Source organism: Leptopilina boulardi, unplaced genomic scaffold (genome assembly GCF_019393585.1).
Source record: "Leptopilina boulardi isolate dan_hultmark-lab unplaced genomic scaffold, ZJU_Lbou_2.1 LbouV2_112, whole genome shotgun sequence".
NCBI lineage: Eukaryota > Metazoa > Arthropoda > Insecta > Hymenoptera > Figitidae > Leptopilina > Leptopilina boulardi.
In genome coordinates, this window is record NW_026137655.1 from 4,261,875 (window position 1) to 4,287,807 (window position 25,933).

Below are 25,933 nucleotides of genomic sequence, written 5' to 3' on the forward strand. Positions count from 1 at the left end.
CCTTCTTTTAAGTAAGAGAGAGGTAAGAGATAACTTTATTAGTTAGAAAAGGATACGTGAAATAAAGTCAACTCATTGTAGAAAGGCCCTGAAGCTTCCCATAAAGCCACGACACACTCAATGTTTTTGTGGAAATAAGGGTCAATGCACAATAGCTTCACGAAAGTCATTCACAAACGAGATTGTAGTTTGGGTCTGAAGTCGGTTATAAAGAAAGACAAAGATATCCACGTGCACGTGGATATGATTTTTTGGAGTATCTATTTTGATATTTTTTTGATCATAAGGTATGTTAAATTTACAGTTTTTATTAATTAATATATTGTGAAAAAATATACTTTAATGAGTGTTCATTTATTATAGAATATAGTTTACTGCCATTTATACACGTATATATTTGTTTTGTTTGTTTATAATAACCTAACCTTTAATTGCGAAAATGAAAAATTATTTTTATATTATATTATCGTTGCTGATTTTTTATTAAGTATGTCAAGTGTTTTCCATTTAAAAAATTCAAAAAAAAAATAATCTAAATATGTTGTTTCGAATTAGATGAAGGAATATTTAAAAAGCGGACTTGTTAAGCAGAAATCAAACAAAAAAATAAAAATGGAAAGTGACGATTCTGATGATTATGAAGATGATTGGGATATTTCCCAAATGGAATCAGTAGTAAACAAACGACATTTATCTGACGAAGAAATTGATACAGTTCCTAAAAAAAGGAAAAAAACTGGTAAGGATTTATACAAACCTCCAACAGCAGACGAATTAAACCAGCTTAGAGAAACCGAAAATTTATACCATTCTAATTTATTTCGACTTGAAATTGAAGAAATTCTTAATGAAGTGAAGCTTGCAAAAAAATATAAAACACTTTTTAATTGTTGGTTTTCTACATTAAAAGAATGTATTGATTCGATTGAAGAGACTAAAGAATACAAGGTGACGTCTAATTTAAAGATTCTATTTAATTTTTTTCTACATTATGATTATGTAAAAAATTACGAGACAATACTGTTTAAAATATTATATATATATATATATATATATATATATTAATTATTTTAATAATATTAATTTCAGTTAAGTGACGAAACTTTCTTGAAAAAACTTGATTTAAATATTCCAATTGCCAATTTACCGAATGAAGAAAAGGGGACTTTTAAATTTATAAAACCATCAAAAATAAGCGTTATTGGTTCTTATGCTTATGAGACTAATATTAATACAAATACAATTATTGATATTGCAATCGAAATGCCAGTAAATTCATTTCAAAAAGGCGACTATCAAAATTTTAGATTTTTAAGAAAGCAAAGGCTTTATTTAGCTTATATAGCCTCAAGAATTAATGAGAAAATTGTTGGAAGAAAATCTTACATTGGTAATAATGAGAATGTTGTTTTAAAACTTATTCCGGATGGGAAACTTGGTAAAAAATGCACTATTTTCATTCATATCGCGGCACAAGAAAACAGTTTTAAATTTAGTCGCTTTTTACCCGATAGAAATAATGTAAGACCAGGATGGTATTTCAAAACTGGATTACGTGAAGAAGGTGAATTTTCTTAAAATTATTAACAATTCTATTGTAAGCTTTCTTCTTAAAAAGTAAGTTTACTTTCGTCTTTTACAGTTACAGATCCGCTTAGTTCAACACCACATTATAATTCAAACGTTCTTCGTAGTCTAACAATGCTGAAAACAAATGAGGAAAATGAAAATTTAATTAAAGAATATCCAAATATTCGAGATGGTATAATTCTTTTAAAAATATGGTTAGGTCAGCGTGAGTTAATTAAAGGATACAATGCTTTTACTGGTTACATTATTACCATGTACGTAATATATTTATTACGTACAAAAAAGCTTAACACTTTTATGAGTAGCTATCAAATTGTAAGAAATGTTTGGAATAATTTAGGTAAATCACAAACATAATTAATTCATTTTAATTTTAATATCAGTTCTTTAAAATATATAACTATAACATACTTTTACAGCCCAAAGTAATTGGAATCAAAATGGAATATCTTTATGTGAAGAGAATGAGAGCCTTGAACGATTGACCGAGTTTCAAAAATATTATAATTGTGTTTTCTTAGACTCAACAGGATATCACAACATTGCTGCAAGTATCTCTAAAGAAATGATTTCTTGGATTCAGGATTTAGCAGCGGCTTCAGTATCATCTTTAGACAATGGACAAATCGATAGCTTTCAAATTCTTTTCATGAGAAGAGTTCCGCTGTATCGAACTTTTGATAATGTCATTTGGTAAATTATAAATACATATTCTATATTTCAAGTATAATAAATAAAAGATTAATAATTAATTTTAGTATCCATGACACTGAAGCTTTAAAAATTATTTCACATAAACTGTCTACAAAGGAAGATAAACTTAATATTGGACCGAATGATTATCAACGATGCGTTAAATTAATTCTTAGTATCTTGAAAGAAGGTTTGGGAGAAAGATTGTTGAATATTTTTGTGATGCCAGAACAATTCAAAGAATGGAAAATAACTGATGAATTTCCAGAATATCTGGACAAAATTTTTATTGGATTGAATTTTAATCCGGATCATTTTTTTGATATAATTACCAAGGGTCCAGAAGGAAATTCATCAAAGTTAAGTATAAACTACATAATTCAATTGGCTGCCTTCAACAAATATTTTTATTTATGTAATTACATAATTTCTTTTAAATAGGCTGCGGATTTTAGAAAATTCTGGGGAGGAAAATCAGAGTTGCATCGTTTCAATGATGGTTCGATTCATGAAGTTGTTGTTTGGGGACAAGGAAAAACTATAGAGGAAAAAAGAAGTTTAACGCAGAAAATAATTTTCTTTCTCTTTCAAAAAAAGTTATGCCTTCACAGAAGTAAATTTTTCTATCTTGGTAATCAGTTGGAAAATCTTTTAAAATTAAAGAAGGTATAAACTCTTTTCAATTAGAAAAGTTTTGGTTCTAATAATAATAATAATAATAATGTTTTATTACATTTTAATTAATTTATCGGTAGATGAAAACAATGAACTTTGATTATGGAACAGGAGAAGAGGCTTCACTGAGAGTAATTCAAGTTTTCAATGCTTTAGAGAAAGAATTGACCTCTCTTACGGATATGCCACTTTCGATAACTGGAATAAGTGGCTGTAGTGCAGTTTTACGATACACAGAAGTATTTCCCCCACTGACAAACATCACTGGCAAAGGGATGAATGTTTTAGGCAAAGATGAAAAATACACGTTCCTCAAAGAAGGCAATTTGAAAAAGGTTTCTCTTTATGTACAACCTATTGAAATCAGCATTCAGTTATTAACAAGTGGAAAGTGGCCAGACGAACTAGAAGCAATTCAATGTACAAAAGGTGCTTTTCAAATTCAGATTGCTGAATGTCTTAGAAAACAATATAATTTAACTGCTCAGGGATGTCTTGATTACACAGACGTTTTTAAAGTGAGTATTTTTCTTCACATTTTTGTTGTCTGAAAATTATTAATGTTTTATTGTTGCAATATAAATGGGAAAAAGTTTGTTATTATAGTTTATTTTTGTTTTAGGATGGATTTTTATTCCGTTTAAGAATAGCTAGTCAAAAAGAAATAGCTCTTATGAAACAGAAAATTGGAGAAGACGGGATAATTAAATACAGAGATACAGATGAATCAGTTGATCTTGAGAAAAGATTATTCCATCTGCCGAAATTGAGTGGAGCTTTACATGGGTACGCTTGGAAAATCTCTATCACTTTTTTTAATTTAATTCTTTTTTTATATTATATGTAAAATTAATCAATTCTCTAGATTACACTGTCAACAGCCTTCTTTTGGACCTGCTTCTTGTTTGGCTAAACGTTGGTTATCCTCTCAGTTAATAGACGATTCACATTTCCCTAATATTGTAGTAGAATTACTTCTGGCCTCGATTTATTTGACGCCAGACCCTTACAAACCAGCTCAAACACCTCAAGTTGCGTTCTTTAGATTACTGGAATTATTTTCTCGATCCTATTGGAGTACAGATCCCATTATTGTTAATTTTAATAATGAAATGACTCGTAAGTCTCTCTCTCTCTCTCTCTTTTAAAACTATGTTCAATTTAATTTAATTTAATTATAAACAAGTATGCATGATAATTTTATTTTTAGGTGAACAAATTATAATGGTGGAAAATGAATTTAGAACTTCTCGAGAAACTTTACCACTCTTATTTATTTCAACGCCTTATGATCATCAAAATTCTCTCTGGACTAAAACAGCACCAAATATTTTAATACTAAATCGAGTTAGTTTAATGGCTGTGGAAGCATTAAAGTTATTGGAAAGTCAAATTCTTAATTCAACATTAAATTATAAAGGAATGTTTAAAACTCCATTAAGTGAATATGACTGTCTGATACATCTCAAGTCTGTTTATAATTCTCGAAGATATGAAGCAATTGAAATTGACGAAGAAGAACCTATTCTTGAATGTCGTTCTTTTAAAACATATCAAAAGCAAAATATACCAGTTGTTAATTTCAATCCAATTGAATTGTATTTGAAGGAACTCAGGGTAAGTTAAAATTAAAAATGATATTTGAGAGAAAATTAAACCTTGCATTTTGTCAAATAAAATAAAAAACTTTTACTTTCAGTCAAGCTATAGTGAATTCGCATTATTCTTCCATGACACATACGGCGGGACAGTAATCGGAGTTCTCTTGAAACCATCAGTTTTAGAACCTAAAGAAGAAATTAAGGTTGCAAACTTTCATTTTCGTAAATTGAATTCGAAAGGACAATTCGTTTTTGATTTACCAACGATGATAGAAAACTTTTATATTATCGGAAAAGATATAATAGCAGGAATTGATATTCAATCTAAAAGAATATCTATGAATTGAATAAAATTTGAAAAATGAATATTTGTACAAAGCTATTTTTAGTACACATGTATAATTAAGGTTTTTAATAAAAAGAATATAAATATTATAAAAGTAGTTTTTTGTTCCATAAAGAAAAGAAAAAAAAGTTAGGTAATTTTAAGGAAAATTAAACTTTATTCATTGACTTGGTCTGACTATATTAGTTAATATATAAAAAAAGGATTCATTTGAAAAGAATCGGGAGAGTAACATAAATTATATTTCATTACTTTTGAAAGCAACGAGAGGAATCTCTGAGATCTATGTTGCGAACAAAAACACAGAGTACTTCATAACGACTTTTTTTTACTTGCTAAGCGCGTGACACAAATGACATATTTACAAGGAATAAGCATCCGCGCAGTCCGTATTTTTCTTTCTGCCAAAGCGTCGCATCCGACAAACTCACGTGGAGTTGATCCTTAAATAACAAATTAATCATACAGCTGATTATTACGAATTAAAAATTAAGACCAATCACAGTTTACATGTATGTATGTAGAGTAAATGAAAAGAGCTCAACGAAAAAGCTCTTAAATGTCAGAACTGACCGACAATTAATCTTACTCAAACAATTTTTTTATGTACACAAAAAATCTAAAACAGATAATTATTTAGTCTTAAAACAAACTATAAATTAGATTACCAAAATGTACGTTGTCAATTCCAACAAATACCCCGAAAGCATTCTCTTTTTAAATGTCAATAACAACAATTTGAAATAAATTATTGTAAATAAATTTTAGCAAAAAAATAAAGTATACATTATTCTTCAGAGATAATTATTGGAACGGAACGAACGTAACTCCCGTAAATAAGGAGTAAATTTTTACTAATTACTAATGTTAGTTTAATATTCTATTGTCTGAAATTGGCTGCGTCTTATTTATTATATGCTTATTTTGTAATTATTATTTTTGTCTCAAATACTGATTGAATTAAAAATGATGAAGCGTTTTTTGAAAGAAAAAATATGGATTTTCATTTTTCTAAGGTTCTACACTGCTAATAATCCAACTATGGAAGAAATTAGGTAACTTATTAAATTATTATTAATATATTAATGAGTATTAAATTTGAAAAATAGATCGCAGACAATTTTAAACAATATAACAAATAACTGACACAATTAAAGATATTTTTGTCAACAGTCAAGACGCATCGCTTACCTATAGAGTGTTAAATTTATTAAATTCATTGCATTCGAATGACTAATAATCGTCGAAGTGGTAATAGTTTATTAATCGTCATTATTCTTAAACCTATTATTATTCAACTTAGGTATGTATGTAAATCAAATCTAATACATTTTTTTTCCTTAACTTTGCATCTCATCTTATTCAAAAAGTTAATTATTATGTACAAACCCAAGCTGCCAATTCCTTTAATATAACTCTTCAAGCTGCGAAATGGATTGTAGTCTACTAATAAAGTTAAAAATAATCTTTTCAACTTTCAATGTAAGAAAATTATAATAATGATATACAAAATCTGGGTTTTATAGACTAAAATCCTTTTGGTTGCAAAGGAACAAGTAGAAAACAAAATTACAACTTAGATTCGGTACTGATTCAGTTAAAATTTTTGTTTTTGGTTTTCATTTTACTGTAGGTTAAATTGCTTGCATGGAAAATTAAAAAATGATTGTTTTAAAATCATAATGCTGCATGCCATCAGATTTTTTACTACAACATTATATATTGAAGAGTAAGTTTCTCAGCTCCCAAAAAGAGGAAGCTAAATTTAGATAATGCATTTTCTACTTTTATATATCTGATAAATGTTTTATATGCATCCCTCTCACTCAGTTTCGACGAAATAAATGATGTAACCAAAACTGAAACATCATATTTCTAAAATTATATAATACATAAAAATTATCAAGAAATTAACAATTTAATCCATTTTCTAATTAGAATTTCTTAAAATGAGAAAATAAAGATACGTTTTGACATAATAGAATAATAATAAAAATCATTTTCCGATATTTTGACTACATAGTGATAGCAAAATTTGAAAATATAATAGAATTTTAAGAAACTAAACCCCAAAGAGTTTTGCTTTCAATTCCAAGGCTTGCTCGCTATGAGTGTTGGAAAATAAGATTTTCTATTTGATCTCAAATGCATTAGAGAATTGATGAAAGCAGCAAAACTTGTAGACATTAGTAAGTCTCAAATATGTACGAAGTCGTGTAAACAAATTAACAAATATACATATAAACAATGTATGTGTTTTACTTCTTTTTGTTCTTCAAATTAATTACTCTATAAATAGGTATAATAATTCCATCATTGAGGCACGCATAACGGCCATTTTAAGAAAGAGTTGAAACACCTTTTAATTGGAAAATTCACAACCATACTTAACCAACAGTCAGTCATATTATATTAAAATGTTTTAAAAATTTGTTCGCATAGTCATTCAGAGCTTAAGAAATTTCATGCGAGTTTTAATTCTTCGCATTCTGATGTGAGAAAATTAACGAACTCGTTCTGTACTCATAATTATCGTTTTGTATTTTCGCACGTTCTTATATTTGATTAACTTAAAATTAAAACGCTTGCATCGCTCTTGCATACTGGACGAATTGAAACCAAGTGCGCTACTTTATTTCATCTTTCTTCTCTGGCATGATCAAAAGGGAAAATGGAAGAAAACTTTTTTAGTGATACCTCTGAGAAGAAAATAAAAAAAGTCTTCTCTTTTCATCAAGCCACATTACTTTAATAATTCAGGGAGAAAAATTAAAAAAAGAACACATTTTTTCTTTCTCCCTAAATTTATAATCGTTTAAACTTCCGGTTTTTTAATACTAGTGGAAATACATTTCAAATTTATGTACCTGGTTCACTAAGCATTAATTTAAACCGCAATATTACTTTGATCATACGATTACTTACGTTTCAGATAATCGTACTTCTATTTTTTGACTAAAGCAAAAAATGGACAAATTAATTGTTAAAACATTCTTTCGCAACGCTTTCTATAAGTACATCGACTTGGTTTATGAATACTCGTTTGTTATCCGTGAGTAGATTAGTGCTATTGAGTTTAGATTGATGTCGTACTCTTTTTTCATATAAAAGTACTGGATTTGTGCTTTCCAAATATTTTTGTACAAAATTTTACAACAAAAAATGTACAAGACATAGGTATTTCGAAGATTCATATAATGAATAAAATAGAATGAATTTGTTCCCAAAATTAAATAAATACTTAAAACACTAAGTTAATTGATATTTTTTAAAGAAATTGGTTAGAAACAAACATGGAACTCAGATTAATGAAAATTATTACAAAGCATATTAATAGATTTGAAAACTGTAAAATCTAACAGCAAAGCTAAGATTCTTAAAAAATTATTTATCAATTGTGTAAAATTTCATCAAAATATATGAAGATATAAGTGAAACTCGAATTTTATTAAGTGACAATTTTCTATACTTTTAAGCATTAATTAATTTAGAAAATAAAACAATTTCAATCACAGATATCAAATGGCTACTAAACTACTCTCGGCAAACTTAAAAAAAAAAAAAAACAAACACTAAAAATTCGGTGATGTGGATGACGACGTTCGGTGGCATTGATTTAATAACGATAATAGCAGCAGTAATAGTGATTTCATAGCGATAATAATAACAATGGCTGTGCGGTATTTTAGTTTGACAACGGCGGTGGTGTAGGTGTAGGAGTCATAGTGATGGTCGTATGAAGCACAGAATCACGAGATGCTGAGTGACTGCTGGCTCGTAACAATGTAACAGCTTCTCGTTCAAGATCACCACTATTTTCTCTTCCTCGACCCCCAAGTTTTCCAGTGTGTCCTCCAATTCTTCCTCCATTCCCCCCAGCACTAATAACTGCATTTGGTACTACCCCCCCGAGCCTGACCGATACTGACAGTCATTTCTGTCTTCCACTTTTCTTCTTCTTTCTTTTAAAGAAACAGCAGCATCTGAAAATAAAACAAACACTAATAGAGCTTAGAATCTACTTATTTTATTCAAGGTATATATTTATCGCTAATAAATATTTTCATTGAAATAAGAATAATACTTAACTATTTTAATTTTAAACAAATAGGAAAAATAATTATTTATTTAATTATTTGCAAATAAAATGTAATAAACTAATCCTCTATTAAAATACTTTTGTATACATGGTAAGAAGTTTAGAATATAAGGTTTTCTGAAAAATATTAGAAAAAGTAGGGGAAGGTAACATATGAATTGGAAACAGGTTTATGATTTAAAGAATACGATATATTTAATAGCTTTTTATAGTATTCTGAACATGGTACATTAATTAATTCTTAATACAAATCTTGTTAGTCAAACAAAGACAATATTTACTAATGAAACAAGATTTAAAAAGTAAATGACAAAAAGCAACAATTTTTTTTAAATAAACTAAAGATAAATATAAATTTCAATTTTCTATATAGAAATAGTAATTCTTAAATAACATATCTATTGAAATTTAAAAAACTGAACGATATTTTATTTAATTAAACAAAAGTTAACGAATTTGGAAAAATTCTTAAGGACACACTTTTCTGGAAAATTTAATTTTTGAATAATTACGATTAATCAAAAATTCTCTCATCGTAATATTATACTGTGATATTGATTGAAGATTAGAAATAAGTTTAGGTTTTTTTGAAGAAGAACTGGGTAAATTATAAATGCGTTTCCTTTTGCATCTGAAGCAAACTTTTGTAGTCATAAGTGGAGGGTTACTAGAGCTGAAAATTGAATGAATTTAAAAAAAGGTTATTTTATTTGGAAAAAGTAGAAATTTAATTTAAAAAAAAACAAAGACCAAGCAATAAGTCATGTCAAATTAAAGATTCATGAAAATTCTTTTAACGAATAACATTAATTTGAACAATAAATATATATAATACTCACTTGGTCTCGTCGATCATTTCGACTTCCTGAGGTGTTGTAATTGGTGTATTTGAATGTCCTGCAGTTGGATCGTCATTCCCTATTTCTCCATTAGTTGAAGAAACCACCTTAATGAGAAACAAAGTAATGTTTAATTTATTTCTCAATTTTTTTATAAAACAATTAAATAACTAAGTAAACTAATATGTACAACGTGAACCATTTAATATATTAATAATTTTGACTATAATATTATCAAAACTACGCCTTTTAATTTAAACTACTGAAACCTTTAAATTGCAAAAATAAAATAAATATCACATGAGAGAAAAAGAGAGAGAGAGAGAGAGAGAGAGAGAGAGAGAGAGAGAGAGAGAGAGAGAGAGAGAGAGAGAGAGAAAGAGAGAGAGAAAAGAGATAAATAAGGGGTAGGTATGAATCTACTCAGGAGCATATAATACATTTAAAATAAAAATGGGGAACTGGAAACTATGTATATGTCTTTTAATCGACAAAACTTAAAGAAATTACACTGATATAAATATTTATATATGGTGACTCTGACGTTCTCGTAATATAAATAATATTGTGATAAGGCGACTTGACACTAACGTTTAAAAGGATTGTGCACGCTGCACAAAACTATACACGTTGAACAATATACTGAATAAATAGAAATCAAATCTAAAGGTATGATTAGTATTTAGTATCCAATGACTTGAGGCAAATTGACCAAAAAAACGCAAAATACAACATGCTACAACAAACCAATCCGCACAGATATAGAACTAACCATATTCCGTTGATGCTTTATCTAAAAGAAGAAGATTTAATAATTTATTCCGGGCACATTGGCACATCGCTTCTTAGAGAAAAAATGAGCGCGATCACGCCAAAGTCGACTCGATTAGTTCCAAAGAGGAAGTAAATCGTTATCATTGATAGTACAGGTAAAGAAGAAAAGATTGAAGGTGGAATCCAGGACAAAGAGGGAAAAGGGACAAACTCACCTGTACAGAACCATGCCTGTCAGCGGGTGTCAATGTGCCACCAGCCCCAGATTGCTTCGCTGTATCAGACCACGTGGGTCCCACCCCTTTAACGCCCCCTCCTCCCACCCCTCCACTTGCCATGTCCTAGAGGAACAACGTCGCGAATGCAACATGTTAGTCGATGCATTATAAAAAGTCCAAAATTAAACAGTTATTTTAGCCTAATTCTTTCACATCCTTTATATCTTTCAAACTCTTGAGACATTCGATTATTTTAATTAGTCCAGAATCTACCTGTTATTGATTTATATAATTTATAAAAATACATTATTTTGTCAATATACTTATTACAAATTTAGAGAGTAATTCTGCGTATTTTTGTGCAATTTGCTTTTCTTACTAAGCTTTAAAAATAAGTAAGGTAAGTATCGGTATTACTGTGGTTTTACTCTTTTAGCTCTATTAAATTTTATATTAATATTCAAATTTTTTTTATCAAAAAATTCCTACAGTTCATTTAATTTGTCAGGTAATTAATAAACAAAAACTAAAAATTTATTTTTAAATTTCGTTAGGTTCTCAATAAAACGTATATTTTTTTGTTATTGGTCATTAAAAACTTGTTATTATTTGTATATTCGATAAATTTTCAATTTTATTTTATCATTATTCTGATATTAATAATAATTGTTATCATTTAACATCAAATCGCTTACGTGTAACCTATCAGTTGTCATTTTCGCGGTATAAAGTCACGGGTAAATGTCGTTTTAGCATCACGGTATTAAATACATTTGCATTTAAAAAATCAATTAAAAAATGTTAAACCTATATTTTTAAAAACAAATATACAGATATCTTGTAGAGTATATGTTTGAATTAATTTTTGAACCACGGTAATACCCACACAACCCATTTATTTTCAATTTTAAAATTGAAAATTAAAAACGATACTTTAGGATTTACTCATTATTTACTTATATATGTAGGTATATTTCTTTTATATTATTTTATAGCAGAAATGGACAAGATTATTTTTTTATTTGCATCATAATAATTTTTTTAATTTTAAAATGATCAAGTCTAATTGATTGTAAAAACAAAAGCAATTTATATACACTGTTAAAAAATAAAATTGTCCGTAACTGATATTAATATACTATTTTAAAAATCTAAACTGTAAGAAGCTATTCAAAATGCTAACTAATGAAGGCATTATACATATGTAGCTTCAATGATCTACAATAATTTATAATAGACACTTAATTGGAACTGATCGTTGAGCCATTTTAAATGAATCACATTTGCATTTAAAAATTCTCGACAATGAGCTTACATAATTAATGCCTTGCTGGTCAACGCGTATGTCGACCTCACCCACCATAAGAACTACGTCTTCTTCAAAATCATCGCGGTCCTATATGTATTAAAAAATAATAAACTTTGGATAACACTATAAAATTTAAACTCTTTTTATTTTTTAGTCGCGGCTTTGAAAACAAAGAAACCCAAAACTTATATATGCATTCATTAGTTTCTCAAAAAGTAAATAAGTAAATAAATAAACATCTACTTACACAAGAATTTTTATTATTTTATTTTTACTTCCAGTCTTTTATCTAATGTAATTTAATAATTGTGCAATATCATATCTATAAAGTGTCAGTATCTTTAAAATCTAATGAAATTTGTTTTTAAGATTTTTCTATAAATTCTTTTTATGAAATCTGAATGAAAAATGAAAAATAAATTAAAACAAAATTTATAGATAGCGACTTTAGGTGGATGAATGATTCGGTCACGTTCAACCAATTCATGCGAGTAATAAGCATACTGCACGGAGAAAATCTGAAATCACTGAGTATTTTTTCTCACAGCACTGGCTACTGTGTAAACCAAAAAATTAAATTCCAGAGTTCTGAAAGTTCTCCACACAGCACTGAATGCTCTGCAGAAAATAATCACAACTTTTTTTGACAGTAATCAGAGTTTTGTTTCATATTAGTTGACAACAGATTATTCAGAACTACGAATGTAGCAATAAATTCTTTGCTCAAAGTTGTGATTGCTGTTCTCACAGCTCTGAGTACTGTGTAGAATTATTTTTTAGGATTAAAGAAATGAAAGAACATTAAACCTTTAATAAAAAATAGACAACAATTTTTAACAAGCGTTCAAGACAATTTTAATCAATTTTAGATGTTTTCTAATATTTTTATGAAAAACAGATTATTTGACTAAGATTATTTATATTTTTTTTACTTCAAGAGATAAATATTTAAAATAATAATGTTCAATCTTATTATTTTTTAATCATAATAATCTATAAATTTAGATTAGGTTGTAATTTGATATTAGCTAAGGAATCTTAAAATCTCAAAACTTGTGAAATACAAATAAATATTTAAAATTTACCTATAGTAATTTATTTTAAAAATAATTATTTATTATTTCATTATAATATAATAACTTTATTTGCTATATAACTAAAAAAATTTTTAAAACCGATAGTTTTTAAAAAGACTTTTTAAATTCTTCATTTCTTTATTTCTGTTATTCATTAACTGGTTATAAACATGCCAATTAAAATTAATATTTGACAAGAAAAAATAACCATGGCTATCTTCCTTTTAATTGACGTTAAACGTTCCTTTGTTTTCTAAATTCTAAAAAATATTTCTACACAGTACTCAGAGCTGTGAGAACAGCACTCACGACTTCGAGCAAAGAATTTATTGCTACATTCGTAGCTCTGAATAATCTGTTGTCAACTAATATAAAACAAAACTCTGATTACTGTCAAAAAAAGTTGTGATTATTTTCTACAGAGCATTCAGTGCTGTGTGGAGAACTTTCAGAACTCTGGAATTTAATTTTTTGATTAAGCAGTAGCCAGTGCTGTGAGAAAAAATACTCAGTGCTTTCAGATTTTCTCCGTGTGCCATATATTCATCCTTAATGAAGTCGCTAAGAATATCAAGTGAAATTGTTTAAAAATATTTTCTTAATTATTTAAATTATCGCATAATAAGTTGACTATTGAAAAATAAAAATTAGTAAAATAATCCAAACTGAAATGCCACTTTATGGATGTCATTCATACAGCCAAGTACAAGTTCATGCTGTTACTCGATTAATAAAAATGTATGCTACAAACAATCATGCTTGCATAATAAAATACTCAAATAATACCTTGTAAGTGGTTGGGTGTCGATCTCGATTGGGTGATACGACAATTTCATGTCCTGTTTGCAGCGATCCAACTGGTGTTGACTGAAACAAATTTTTTATCTAATTAATGAAAGAAATAAAAGACTTACAAGTATTCCATAACTTGAATCATAAAATAACATACTTGAAAATTGACAAAAGTATAAAAATATTTTTCATAGATTATGTATTAAGTTTGATTATATCCAGCAAGATGTCCATCAAGATAGATTATAAAAGCACAATAAAATATTGTGTAATATTTATAAAAGTATCTTTTCTTCCGTTTTACCAACTAGACAGCAACTTTTGACTTATGTGACGGATGTAGAATTTGTTAAAATGAAATGATTTTGTTTAAAACTCTTACTATTGGGTTTAAATGATTAATTCCTTCTTAATAATAATAATAATAATAATAATATCAATTATAATAATTGTGAAAACAAAGACAAGGCTTGACAATTACGAACCTTATCAGATTTGGTTTTTTCAATATTAGATGGAGCACATTCCCTTAGTTGTCTGAGTTGGAAGAAGTTAGGTGGCTAGAGAATGGTTTCAATGCAGCATGCAAATTTTAAAAACCAGTCATCTAATAAGTGTGTTTGTCAAATAAAAGTACCAATACTTACTGAAAAGACGAAACCTTGAAAAAACTTGAAAGTATTTTACCAAAAAGTGTTATAAGCAAAAAATAATTCAATAAATAGCGTTTAGTCATTTTAATTTGTAAACAAATAAATATAAATATTATCGAATTTTCTTTCACATTTTGCATGCGCATGCTTGTCATTTGTGATTTCAGTGAATGGACATTCTTAAATGACTTCATTTGAAACCCACCATGCTTTTGCCGGTCCAATCGAATTCGCCATCGTTGGCAAAGCCTCTTCTATCGTAGAGGTCTTGAAAGAGTTTTCTCAGGTACTCGTAATCAGGAGTTTCGAAAAAGTCTAGCCTCCGGACGTAGCGAAGGTACGTGGCCATCTCTTCGGGATGTCCATCGCAAAGTACTTCAATGGGAGTTGCTCGTTTGGTATCTCCTATTTTTTGATACCGCTCTTTCAAAGTATCTGCTTTCAGTCCCTGCCAAGGTAAACTTCCCCTCAAGAAGTACATGAACATGTGACCTAAAGCTTCCAAGTCATCTCTTCTACTTTGTTCTATAAAAACATATAATGTATATAATTTCATTTTAAAACTGTAATAAAATTCGACATTTTCAATTAGGATGAAGAGATAAACTACCTTTTCCTAAATGAGTGTTAATACTCATATATCGTGCTGTTCCAGTCAAGCTCTTGTGTTCCCGGTAGGGTATATGCTTATTTGTTTCCAAGTCTATGTACTCTTTGGCCAATCCAAAATCAATAATATGTATAACTTTTTCTCGTTTTGTCGTACTTCGTCCTATCAGAAAATTTTCCGGTTTTACATCTCGATAAATTAGATGTCGACTGTGTACGTATTCTATCCTATGGAGCTGTGAAATAAAAATTATATTTTACTCTGTATATATCGATTTTTTCAAAATAAAAGTTTTAAAATTTCTTCATTATTTTAATGAGAAAAAAAACTTCTTTTTTCATTACAGGGTCTTAAAAAAAACTATAAGCTATCTTTTGTGAGTATTTCTAAATGTTTTACTTCGAAAACAAAGGTGGTTTCACTAAAGTGTTTGGAAACATAAATAAAAATTAGAATAAAAGTAATTTCATTTTATTTAGATAAGAGGGGAAAGGGAGACTTAAAAAGTTGAAAAATTAGTATCCAGTTCTTAAACTTATACCAATATTTAAAAATAAAATGGCAACTTCTTTCTTCCATAAGCATCAAGTTTATTTTAACACTACTTACGAGCTGTGTGGCAATGCTGAGAACAGTTTTCAGTGTAAATCTTCTTCCACAAAGGTCAAAGAGATCTTCCAAACTGGGACCGAGGAGTTCCATTACCAACGCGTTGAATTTCCCACATGGACCGAAATAATATACCTCCGGGACTCCTTCTATATGCGCGTTATAAACTGCATGAATATAAGGTAAAACATATTTATCCCATTTCCCAAAAATCATGCTTTGGTGCATAGGGATAATTACTTAAAAACTGTGATTGTTTATAGAATCTTGATTAATATTAACCAATACAATTATTTAAAAATTCCAATCAAGTTAACTGCTGATAAACAAAATATTTGCCAAAAAAATAAACTTTCAAATTAACATAAACATATTTCTGTAATGTATACCTATATATATATATAAAATGAACTTACCATGAGCACCTAATACTTTGTAAAACCTATATTCTAAATGAAGTTGTGGCGCCTTTGCCTTCATCGGTTCCTGCAAAAAATTTCAAAATACATATTAATTTAAGGAGTAAATTTTTGATTACTCAACTTTTATTGTTTAATAAATCTACATAAAGAATTTTAAAATTGATGAAATAAATAATAATAAATATTGATAAATAAATTAGAATTTTATCCAATTGCATATTTTTAGTTAAAATCACAAATTACCATTTTAATTGCTACGTGCTCGTTATTATAAAGATTTTTGCCTGTAACAAAATGAAAAACATAATTAATTAAATATTTATATGTAATAAGATGTAAAATGATTTGGAATGTAAGTGGCATATACATTATTACTTGAATCGCTGATTGGCAATTTAAAAACTGAGTAGATAAAAAATTACATTCATATTATGTGTCTCAAACAGTTATACTAAATAACAGTCATATGGATAAATGTGTAATAGCCGACCTTTTCGACCTTAAAGTATAGCTGTGGACAATTATCACATTAGAAGTAATTGTTAAATAAGTAAACGTCAACTATTGACTAAATTAAACAAACTATACATATTCAACATATATTCTTATGAATGCCTAAAAAATTGATTTTAAAACAATTTTTTAAATTAAATTTTGATAAGCCACGTTCAAAATGAATGTTTTAAAATAACTATCTCATATCCATATATTGTAATTTTCTAAAAATAATCATCTTTTTCACATGTAATAAATATTATTTTCTTCATTTTATATATGTACGTGTTTCAAACAAAAATTTATTCTAGGTTTCAAGTGAGAAGAGGTATCACGCTTTCATAAGCACGAAAGTCCCCCAATCTGGAAAAACAACTTGATGTAATTTCTCCGTTTTATTTATTATGTCGAGTCTATTTAAAAAATGTTGAAAGTCAATGAGTTTTGAAAATGAAATTTTTTTTTAAATTATTAACTGTTTTTAAGTCTCAACTATAATGTTTTTTTGTGATAATACTTGAGAAGAAATTGTTAAATTTAAAAAAAATACATTTAACATAAGAATATACTCTCAATTAGCAGCACAAAATAAAAACTGGAATGTAAAAAGTCTAAGCCATTTTAAATTAGTCATTATTTTGATTTTTATACTGTAGGAAATCATCAAAAATATATTATATCATTATAAAGTGTAAATTGATGGGAGAAAGCACCTCAAATTATACCACTGGCACTGTATAATAATTGAGAAACATATTGTGTTCAACTATAATAATCAGATTCTCCATCAAACTAATAAAATATAGACTCACACCTGCAAATTTACTGTCTTTCTTTTCTAATTTTAGGTTTATACCTTCTTATATGAAAACATATTTTAGGGAGTCAATGAAAGAATAAATTAATTTCCGTCACTGATTTATTTAACAAGCCAACTTCTTAAATAAAGCTCAAGTTAGAAGAGTCGAAGGAATGTGAAATACAAAATATCTATAGATATGTTCTAGTGTCATCAAATTCTGAGAGCTATAAAGTGACCTTCACATTATATATGTGCTAAGGTATACCTATATATTATATTAGTAGTCTTCCAATCGATAATTGATATTTCCTGGAGAATTCTTTATGTGCCTCACAGGTGTAAATCGTCAATTAATTTAATAAAAAAATAAATAAATAGAATTTTTAATTAGACATTAAGCATGTTCACAAACATGATTACCGGTTCCTCAGTCATTTTTAATAATACTACTATTTGACTACATTGTCAAATAAATATTTTTCTTTTCAGAAATATTTAGATTTGACGTTCTAACGAAGATACAAAACACGAGTTCCATATGCAGAATTCAAATACAATTTTTAAAAAACAAATCATATATTACCTTTGTAGAAAATATAAAAAATATAAATTATAAAAATAATTACAAACTTTGTAACGTGGCTTTTTGCTAAAATACAGAAACCTTTTAAATTCAAAGAAACCTTAACTGAATAAGGCTTCATTATTACACGTGCAAAATCTAATTTAAAATTTTTCTAATTTCACTTTTTTGAAACAATTTGTTATTATTAAAACTAATTATCAATCAATTATTGTTGAATCAACATTAATTTATACAATTTTGTTATGCGTACATAGAATTTTATTTTAAAGATGAATAACGACATGGAAACAAAAATAAATTCAACATTATTTTTGCTTCAATTTCGTATTAAGGTGAACGTAATAAGTTGCAACAAAAATTAAAAATTTCTTATCTAAACAATAAATTGTTGGTTCTATTTAATAAATTCTCTTTTCTCCGTGTACATTATCCTTTTTTGACCGTTAGCATGTTTGGCACAACAGATGGTTGTATTATCCGCCGGAAGTGTTGTTGACAACAGAGGTAAAGCCCTCAGAGAAGTTAAAGAACATTAAATGTAAGTTAAAAATAAAATGAAAGTCTTTAAACTAACGCTGCAATAAAAAAGACAGGTGGTACAACTACATAATTTAACGAGAAAAATATTATTTTAGTTTCTTTACATTTTTCTACGCATAACAATATAAACAAATAGTTTATGATTATCCATAAAATTATGAATTGAAAACTAAATTTCATTTTACATATATCAACTTTATACATATTCGCATATTCCTAACAGATTATAAATATATAATAAAACCTGATTTTGTTCTAAAAATTGAAATAAAATTTCCCGTTTTACCGAATTTCCCGATTAGTAGAGACCCAATCAATGCAAATAAAATGGAAATGTATACATATATAGTAATTAATTACCTTTGCTAGAATGTATTGATACATAAAACGCCCTTTCTCTTAATTCAAGTAATATTTGCATTACCTTAATAACATCATTGAAAACTTCAAGTGTCATTATTCCCAGGGCAATGACTTACCTAAAACAAAAGAAAAAAAACAATTCATTAAAGATTATTAAAAATGCTCTAAATTGTTATTAATGAATTTGAAAATTTTATATTTAAAAAAATCACAGTAAGATAGATAATTATATTATACTAGAAATTATTGTTGAAATAAGAAAATATTTTTCATTAAGAAAATTTTATTTTCATGACTGTTAGCAGACTTAATAATATTGTATGAGTTAAGAGTGGGCCAATGTTTTAAGTGTACTTCTAGAATATATTTAGCAAAAATTTTTCCTTGCTACAGAGGCTGCCAAAAATCATTGCTCTAATTTTACAGTAGAATACCTTCTTTCAAAAAAATTAAAGCGCTTTGTTATCCATTTGTTTCATGTAATCTTTTTATGAAATCTTTTATTATATTAAATAATAAAATATAGAAAAATGAAATCGTATGCTGTGTGAGAAAAAAGAATTTTCTCCCAACTATACATATATTATGTATATATGCAAAATAAAAGGTGGATCTTATTTTATTGGTCCATTACATAATACAATATGTTTCAAAGTTGCATGCTTGACTGAACAAATTATCCACCCTCTTTTTTATTTTTTCCCTAACTCTTTATAACGTGTTCCTCAAATATACTTTTACTCCTCCTCACTCTCTCATCGCTACGCATTTACTGATCTCGTGATCTCCTCCTTCATTTCTGATACGCTTCGACAGGATATGTTGGGCAAAAAGGTCAATGTCCTGTTGACGTAAAAAAGATAAACTCTATACTGCCCTTGGAAACGATATACACATTTAGTTTAGTCATCATCGAGTTTGATGAACTGCAGTTATTTTTCTTATTTTCAAAAATTACATAAGTTTTCATTTTCACAAACAATTGTCAGTATGACATTTGGAAAATATGTCAGATAAAGATTGTCTAAATTCGAGAGAAAAAATCATTGAATTTTAAAAAAGTATTCAGTGAAAATAATTTTATTCTTTGAGAATAATCTCTCTGAACGTTGGTATTAAAAATATGAAAATAATTTTTTATCAATGGAGTTAAGAAATTTTCTTGCTCTCGATAAAAAACAACAGTAGTCACTGTAAAAATTGAAAGAAAATGTATGTGCTCTCAGTATGTATATAGTATAGAAAAGTCGAATAGTTGAAAAACAGCACAAAGCATAAAAAGCGATTTACAGACGAATTGCTTATAGCCGGACAATCGACCGTTCTGGCATGTAAACGAAGTAATGTAGATGTAAATGTAGGTCAGGGCATAAGTACCGGCACGTACAATCTGCCAGTCTCGAGAAATATATGCATACAGTCAATCAGCTCATCAAATAGCATTCTAAAATTCAGTTAGTTCCTCATAGATGTACTTTTTAAGCTATACGTCTTATTCCATTGAGATGTACATCACAGAAAATCATATTATTTTAAGTTGCAACATTTTCAAGCTCGATGATAAATTTAAGACTGGGCTTTGTCTAAAATTATGAGTCTCAGTTCACATCCTTCTTATTTCTTGAATAAGATTAATTCCTACACTGAGAAAAAAATGCTACTGAATTTATAGCATGTATATTCATATGCGTTCAAAGGCAGATGCTATTAACTTGATGCGATATGTAGTTCATTTTACAGCACTGCTATTGAATCAGAAACTGTATTCTTTGGTTCAGTAGCAGTGCTATAAAAGGAACTACATATTGCATCAAGTTAATTATATTTGCTTTTGAACGTATGTGAATGTGCGTGCTATAGATTCAATAGCATTTTTTTCTCTGTGTAATCGCAATCGCACAATCAAATTTTCCAATGGTGTCTTTGACTTAAAATAATAATATTTCTCAATCAATGAGGTTGAGATGCGAAATGTCTCCAACTAAATGTTTGTATAAAATTCAAATTTTAAATCCAAACTCAACTACTTATATATTAAAATTATAAGAGAGTGAAGAAATGTATACAATATATACAATGTAAACCATCTGAAATTTTGATGATAATTTCTATTTAAATCTCTGCTATGTTCACCTACACAAATAATTCTGAATTCAGTCGCTTTTGAATATACAAATATAAAATACATATCTATGTTTGTTGCAATAAAATAAAAATTTCTTTAATTGTCTAAATTATCTTTTCTTATAGATAGATCAGTGTAATGTTGCAATTTCCTGCATCCCATTTTAGTATATACAAAACATTTTTAAAGTCTTCCCTATAATATGAATTAAATATATTTAGTTTACTAGACTAGTCTGAAATATTATTTGCTGTTATAACAATTTTTTTTCTGATGCAATCAATACATTGTTATTAAAAAAATGATATTTCATCCTTGAGGCAGCAGAAAAACAATACTTGTTACATTGCTGATAAGTATGAATATTTAACTACGTACATAGTAATAGAGATTGTCAAAGAATAATAAATGATTTTATCAAGAATTTAAGTGATTTTGACGATTCGGTGTTCGCACATTGTTGGGGCAAAGCCGGATCCTTCAGACGAGTTCATTTCACTTTGCAGACAAGTCCCCTGAGTCATTCGAGCCGACACGGCCACAGCAACCCAATAGACAGGTTGCTACCTGCCAGAACCGGCACTATCTTGCATGGAGCCCCACAAATTTTTTTCCATTTTTATTATTTACTATTTGCAACCTTAAACCATCAATCTGAAAGGTTTTCTCTAAGGAGTTACATCATCCTTACTCTCTCTTAATTTGAATCAGTGAAATTCACTGATTAACCTGTTATAAGCGTACCACTTATTCAAATAAGTGAAAATACACTGATTTAAAATTAAGAGGGTAGGTACTTCAAAATCCATGTAAAATGAACCTTTTTTTAAAGAAACTATTAAATATTTATTAATAGTTTCGACAAGAATTTTTTTTCATTTTATACAAGTTTCCTAGTACCTCAGGGTTGTGTAATCACCACCATTGAATCAGTTCTCAAAAAGGCTATATTAATTAGAATATTTTCATTAATTTCCTCAGAAAGCAAAAATCCTATTGTTTATGTTAAACCTTCCTCAAATCTAATTAGGTCAAATTCGATTATGAGTAATCTCATGACCGTCTTTACAGTTTTTAATTGGCTCTACGGATTTCTGTGGCTAACCTACTTTTATACGAATCTGAAATAACCGCGAGCAAAATATCTTTTTAAAAGATATTATCTTATCTAGGACCTATTTTATATAGATGTGCAAGAAGAATAAGAAATTCATCTTCAAAAAGAGAACTCGGTGTAAAATGCATTTTATAGCGTCATAGGTCTTATTTGATATTACTATACTGGATACTTGCTTGCTCAGATTTCTGTGATGAAAGAAATTATTTTAACATATACGTATAAAATAATAGCTCGTCGCTGTGTTGGAGCGATGAGTTATAATAGTTTTTAAAATCAAGTCTACTTAATTTTGATCCATTAATAATTTTTTCTTTCAATTATTATTTAAACAATTAAAATAAATAAAATAAGAGAAATAGTCTATTATGTAGTAATAGTTTATATTCTTTATGGCTATAGCTCTAAATGTAAATTATTTGTTAATTATTTCTTATTAACAAATTCGTGGGAATAAAAGAAGAAAGTATAGACCTCTCAGTTCTAAAATAAGACAAGGCAAGATCAATTTTGCATGGGCCCTTGATGTAGAAATTCAACTTCCGGTCTAATACTATTTCCATTAATAAAAGATGTTTTTTAAATAGTATGTATTCAAGTTCCTACTTCAGTCATTAGAAAAATTTTCTTCTTTTTGTTACTACATATTATATAATGTAATGTTTAAGTAAATAAGTTTTATTTGAATTATTATTTTTCGCCAGTAAATATTTATTTAGTCACGGATTGTTGGAATCAAATAATGTTTCTTTTGGTGAAGGTGACTAAATAAAGCATATGCACTCCAAATCTCATTTTAATCCTTTCGTTTCCGAAATAATTAGAAAACTTTTCTGAATGCTATTATCCTAGATAATCAAGCCATGACAGCTAAAAGATACAATAACAAATTAGACTGCCTGCATGTAATAAAAAAAGATATAGGTACTATTTTATGAAATATTTATTTCACCAAAAAGTAAAAATTAGATATTCTAATTTATTTAATTTTCTGCGACGTGCACTCAGGTGGAAAAATCTATATTATCCGGATATTTACACAAAGTTAAAAGACAAAAGCCAATCTTTGTCAAACCTTATCCAAAGATTAAAAAATTGAAAATAAAAAAGAATTATAAAGTCAACTTTTCAGTGAGCACCTAAAATTTTTAAAATAAAGAGAAATAAATCACAAAAAATTTAATATACATAACATATGTACCTACATCTCGATTGAATTGACTAATATTTCAACGTATAATAATTACATAAATATGTATAAGTCTGATATATCTGAATGACAGTCAATTGTGATAAGATAATAATATTTTCGAAATAAAAAAATGAACATCATTTACAAACAATAGGTTCTTTAGATATTATTTTACTATAAAATTTGAAAATATATGTTATTAGAGAAAATAAATCATTCATTTTATTTAATAAAATACGGAACACTTAATTATTTATTTTTTTTATCCTATGGCAGTACAAAAGGAAGTTTAACGTTAACAGTTTCATTTTCTAAAAGTGTTTTTAATAGAGGAATTTATTTTTTTATTTTAATCAAATATATATATGGAATTTTTTTTTACATTTTACATAGGTAACTGACATAAAAATGATACCACGCGAAGATACTGAAAATAAATTATTGCTCTAAAAATCTACGGCAAGATCAAGGCCTTATTGATTATTGATAACTTGAAACGCTGATGGAAACTAGAAATTAGATTCCCTTGTATTGATTACTTAGTTAGCACATTAATAAATTATTTAAGAAATCTAAAAAGAAATAAATGAAATAATCTTGAATTTATTTCTCCTATAACTTTCTAAATTATTATTATTCTTATTATTATTAAAACAAATTAGTATCAATATTTTCTCTAATAAGGGTCAATACATCATTTCAGAAATTTAACACCCATCGTGATACTTTTTCCATTTTTGCAACATGTAGCGTAACAACAAGGATTGGAATATGACAAGAATTTTCAACTATTTTCAAACTTACCGAGACGAAGTTCTCCGAAGTTACCACAGCCAATCTTTTTCCCGACTCTAAAATTGGGTCCCACCATGAGCATATTTCCAGAAGAGGTAACACTGTGCCTGGAGGAGTGCATGTTGGATCTTGCAGCATTACCACTGCCACGGGAGGCCCTTTTGATAGCGTTTACTTCTCGATCTCTGTCACTATTTACAACAAGCACCATCTCCTCTTTTCCACGACCTTCTCTATTGTCCCTTTTTTGCATGGTACCTCCTTGGTAAACCTCTTAAGGTCCGAGTTCTCCAAAAATCCTTGACTAAGGGAATTTTTATAAAGATAAAAAAGTATTCGCAAAAAAGTAATAATAAAAGAAACATAAAAAACCGGAAGGTCAACCAAACGAATAACAGCAGTAGTAGCTATTTATTTTTTGGGGATCGATCCCCATGCAATATTTCCATGAAAATACGTAAACCTGCTCCAAAATTAAGGTTAGAATGTATATATATATAAAAGAAATTTTCTATTTTTGAGTAGTTAAAAGTACATTTGTTACTTTACCATAAATGAAAAGCTAAAGTTCTTTAAATTGGAAGATCAAGTTCCAGGAGATATATTTAAGAGGATCAATCCCCATTTTGAAAGGATTTTTTTTTAAGCTACCGGTAAAAATTTCATCACCCATGCATTTACATATGCACCCATGAGACACACATACACAGAAGCACTCACTCTTCAATGGCTACTGTGTCGCGTGTCAGTGTCACACAAATAAAAGATATCGGACCAGTCCATCGTTTTTGACTCTTCCATGCCCAAGATCAACGCACTCTTTTGCCCGGCCGGCCGGGAATTTTAGTTATTATCAGAAAGACCTTAGTCACTGCCTTGTACATTTCCAAGATAGCCCTCGTCGCAGAGAGAATGATAACACCACGAAACCTCCATTACAGCTCATCGTGTCATATACATATACCAGGGAGTCCGATCCCTGTGCGCATAAAAGCCGACACCCGAAAGATCTCGATTCCCAGTAGATGATATAACCCGATTTCACTACATAAACGCGTTTTAAGTCTAATTATTACTTATACAAGGAGAATTTTTCCCGCGATCTTCCCACTCGACAGGGAGTCAGTGATCTGTTCATTCAACTCCTTTGGCTTTACGTTCACCTTAATTCCCTCCCGTTACATTGAGCTCTAGACCATTCACAAACTTTACATTTCACTATATTTACAAAAAAAAAACCTTCTTGATTGTAAATAACATTTGTAAACTATTAGAAACACAATAAAACTTTTGTCGACAGGCTACGGGATCCCTTGTCCCTCGCTCTGTTCGGTCGACATTCGATTCCGAGATCAAGATTTGTTGTAAACAGGGTTGCCAACACAATGTTTGAGGTTAAGGTTAATTTTCACAAAAAGGAAGAGTTGAAATGTTAATAAAAAAAGACAGAGAAATCTGAAAAAATTTCTTTTAGTTACTTTAACTTACTAAAGTATAATTAAATAAGGATTTCATTTTAAAAATTTTGCAATTTTTTTTAGTTACTTTTTTGAAAAAACATAAAATTTTGAAAACTGTCAAATTGATTTTAAATCGTTTGTTAAAACTGAAT

The 25,933-nt window shown here is 28.2% G+C and overlaps 2 protein-coding genes across 28 annotated transcripts; one reads left to right on the forward strand and one right to left on the reverse strand.

Moving 5' to 3' along the window:
* Positions 1 to 120: 120 nt before the first annotated feature.
* On the forward strand, positions 121 to 8,475 carry LOC127278888 (nucleolar protein 6). The gene is made up of 12 exons (XM_051300827.1): positions 121 to 287; positions 556 to 948; positions 1,090 to 1,564; positions 1,643 to 1,930; positions 2,010 to 2,283; positions 2,349 to 2,641; positions 2,723 to 2,949; positions 3,039 to 3,476; positions 3,581 to 3,744; positions 3,824 to 4,077; positions 4,169 to 4,575; positions 4,658 to 8,475. The coding sequence occupies exons 2-12, from the start codon at positions 556 to 558 to the stop codon at positions 4,904 to 4,906; spliced, it is 3,462 nt and encodes a 1,153-aa protein (XP_051156784.1). The 5' UTR covers positions 121 to 287; the 3' UTR covers positions 4,907 to 8,475.
* On the reverse strand, positions 5,040 to 25,919 carry LOC127278918 (casein kinase I). Of its 27 annotated transcripts, none has more exons than XM_051300973.1 (13): positions 25,042 to 25,690; positions 24,331 to 24,625; positions 16,550 to 16,590; positions 16,301 to 16,370; positions 15,885 to 16,051; positions 15,276 to 15,510; positions 14,871 to 15,190; positions 14,498 to 14,572; positions 14,007 to 14,087; positions 10,833 to 10,958; positions 10,616 to 10,636; positions 9,844 to 9,950; positions 5,040 to 8,906 (listed from the first exon to the last, which is right to left on the reverse strand). In XM_051300973.1, exons 2-13 carry the CDS (start codon positions 24,572 to 24,574, stop codon positions 8,837 to 8,839), a joined length of 1,557 nt encoding a protein of 518 aa, XP_051156930.1. In that variant the 5' UTR covers positions 24,575 to 24,625; positions 25,042 to 25,690; the 3' UTR covers positions 5,040 to 8,836. The 27 variants fall into 27 exon arrangements, with proteins under 27 accessions (XP_051156930.1, XP_051156957.1, XP_051157039.1 ...); XM_051301000.1 differs by having other exon boundaries at positions 5,040 to 8,888; positions 25,042 to 25,689; XM_051301082.1 differs by having other exon boundaries at positions 5,040 to 8,888; positions 15,885 to 16,033; positions 25,042 to 25,688.
* Positions 25,920 to 25,933: the final 14 nt, after the last annotated feature.

Bases quoted from the DNA above. Each gene is read 5' to 3' on its own strand.
- LOC127278888 (XM_051300827.1), top strand. From the start codon at position 556: ATGAAGGAATATTTAAAAAGCGGACTTGTTAAGCAGAAATCAAACAAA. The intron at 2,284-2,348 runs GTAAATTATAAA...AATTAATTTTAG, and splicing joins ACTTTTGATAATGTCATTTG to TATCCATGACACTGAAGCTT. The intron at 4,078-4,168 runs GTAAGTCTCTCT...TTTTATTTTTAG, and splicing joins TTTTAATAATGAAATGACTC to GTGAACAAATTATAATGGTG.
- LOC127278918 (XM_051300895.1), bottom strand. From the start codon at position 24,574: ATGCAAAAAAGGGACAATAGAGAAGGTCGTGGAAAAGAGGAGATGGTG. The intron at 16,371-16,549 runs GTAATTTGTGAT...AATTTTTTGCAG, and splicing joins AGCACGTAGCAATTAAAATG to GAACCGATGAAGGCAAAGGC. The intron at 9,678-9,843 runs GTGAGTATTATA...TTCAATTTTCAG, and splicing joins GAAATGATCGACGAGACCAA to CTCTAGTAACCCTCCACTTA.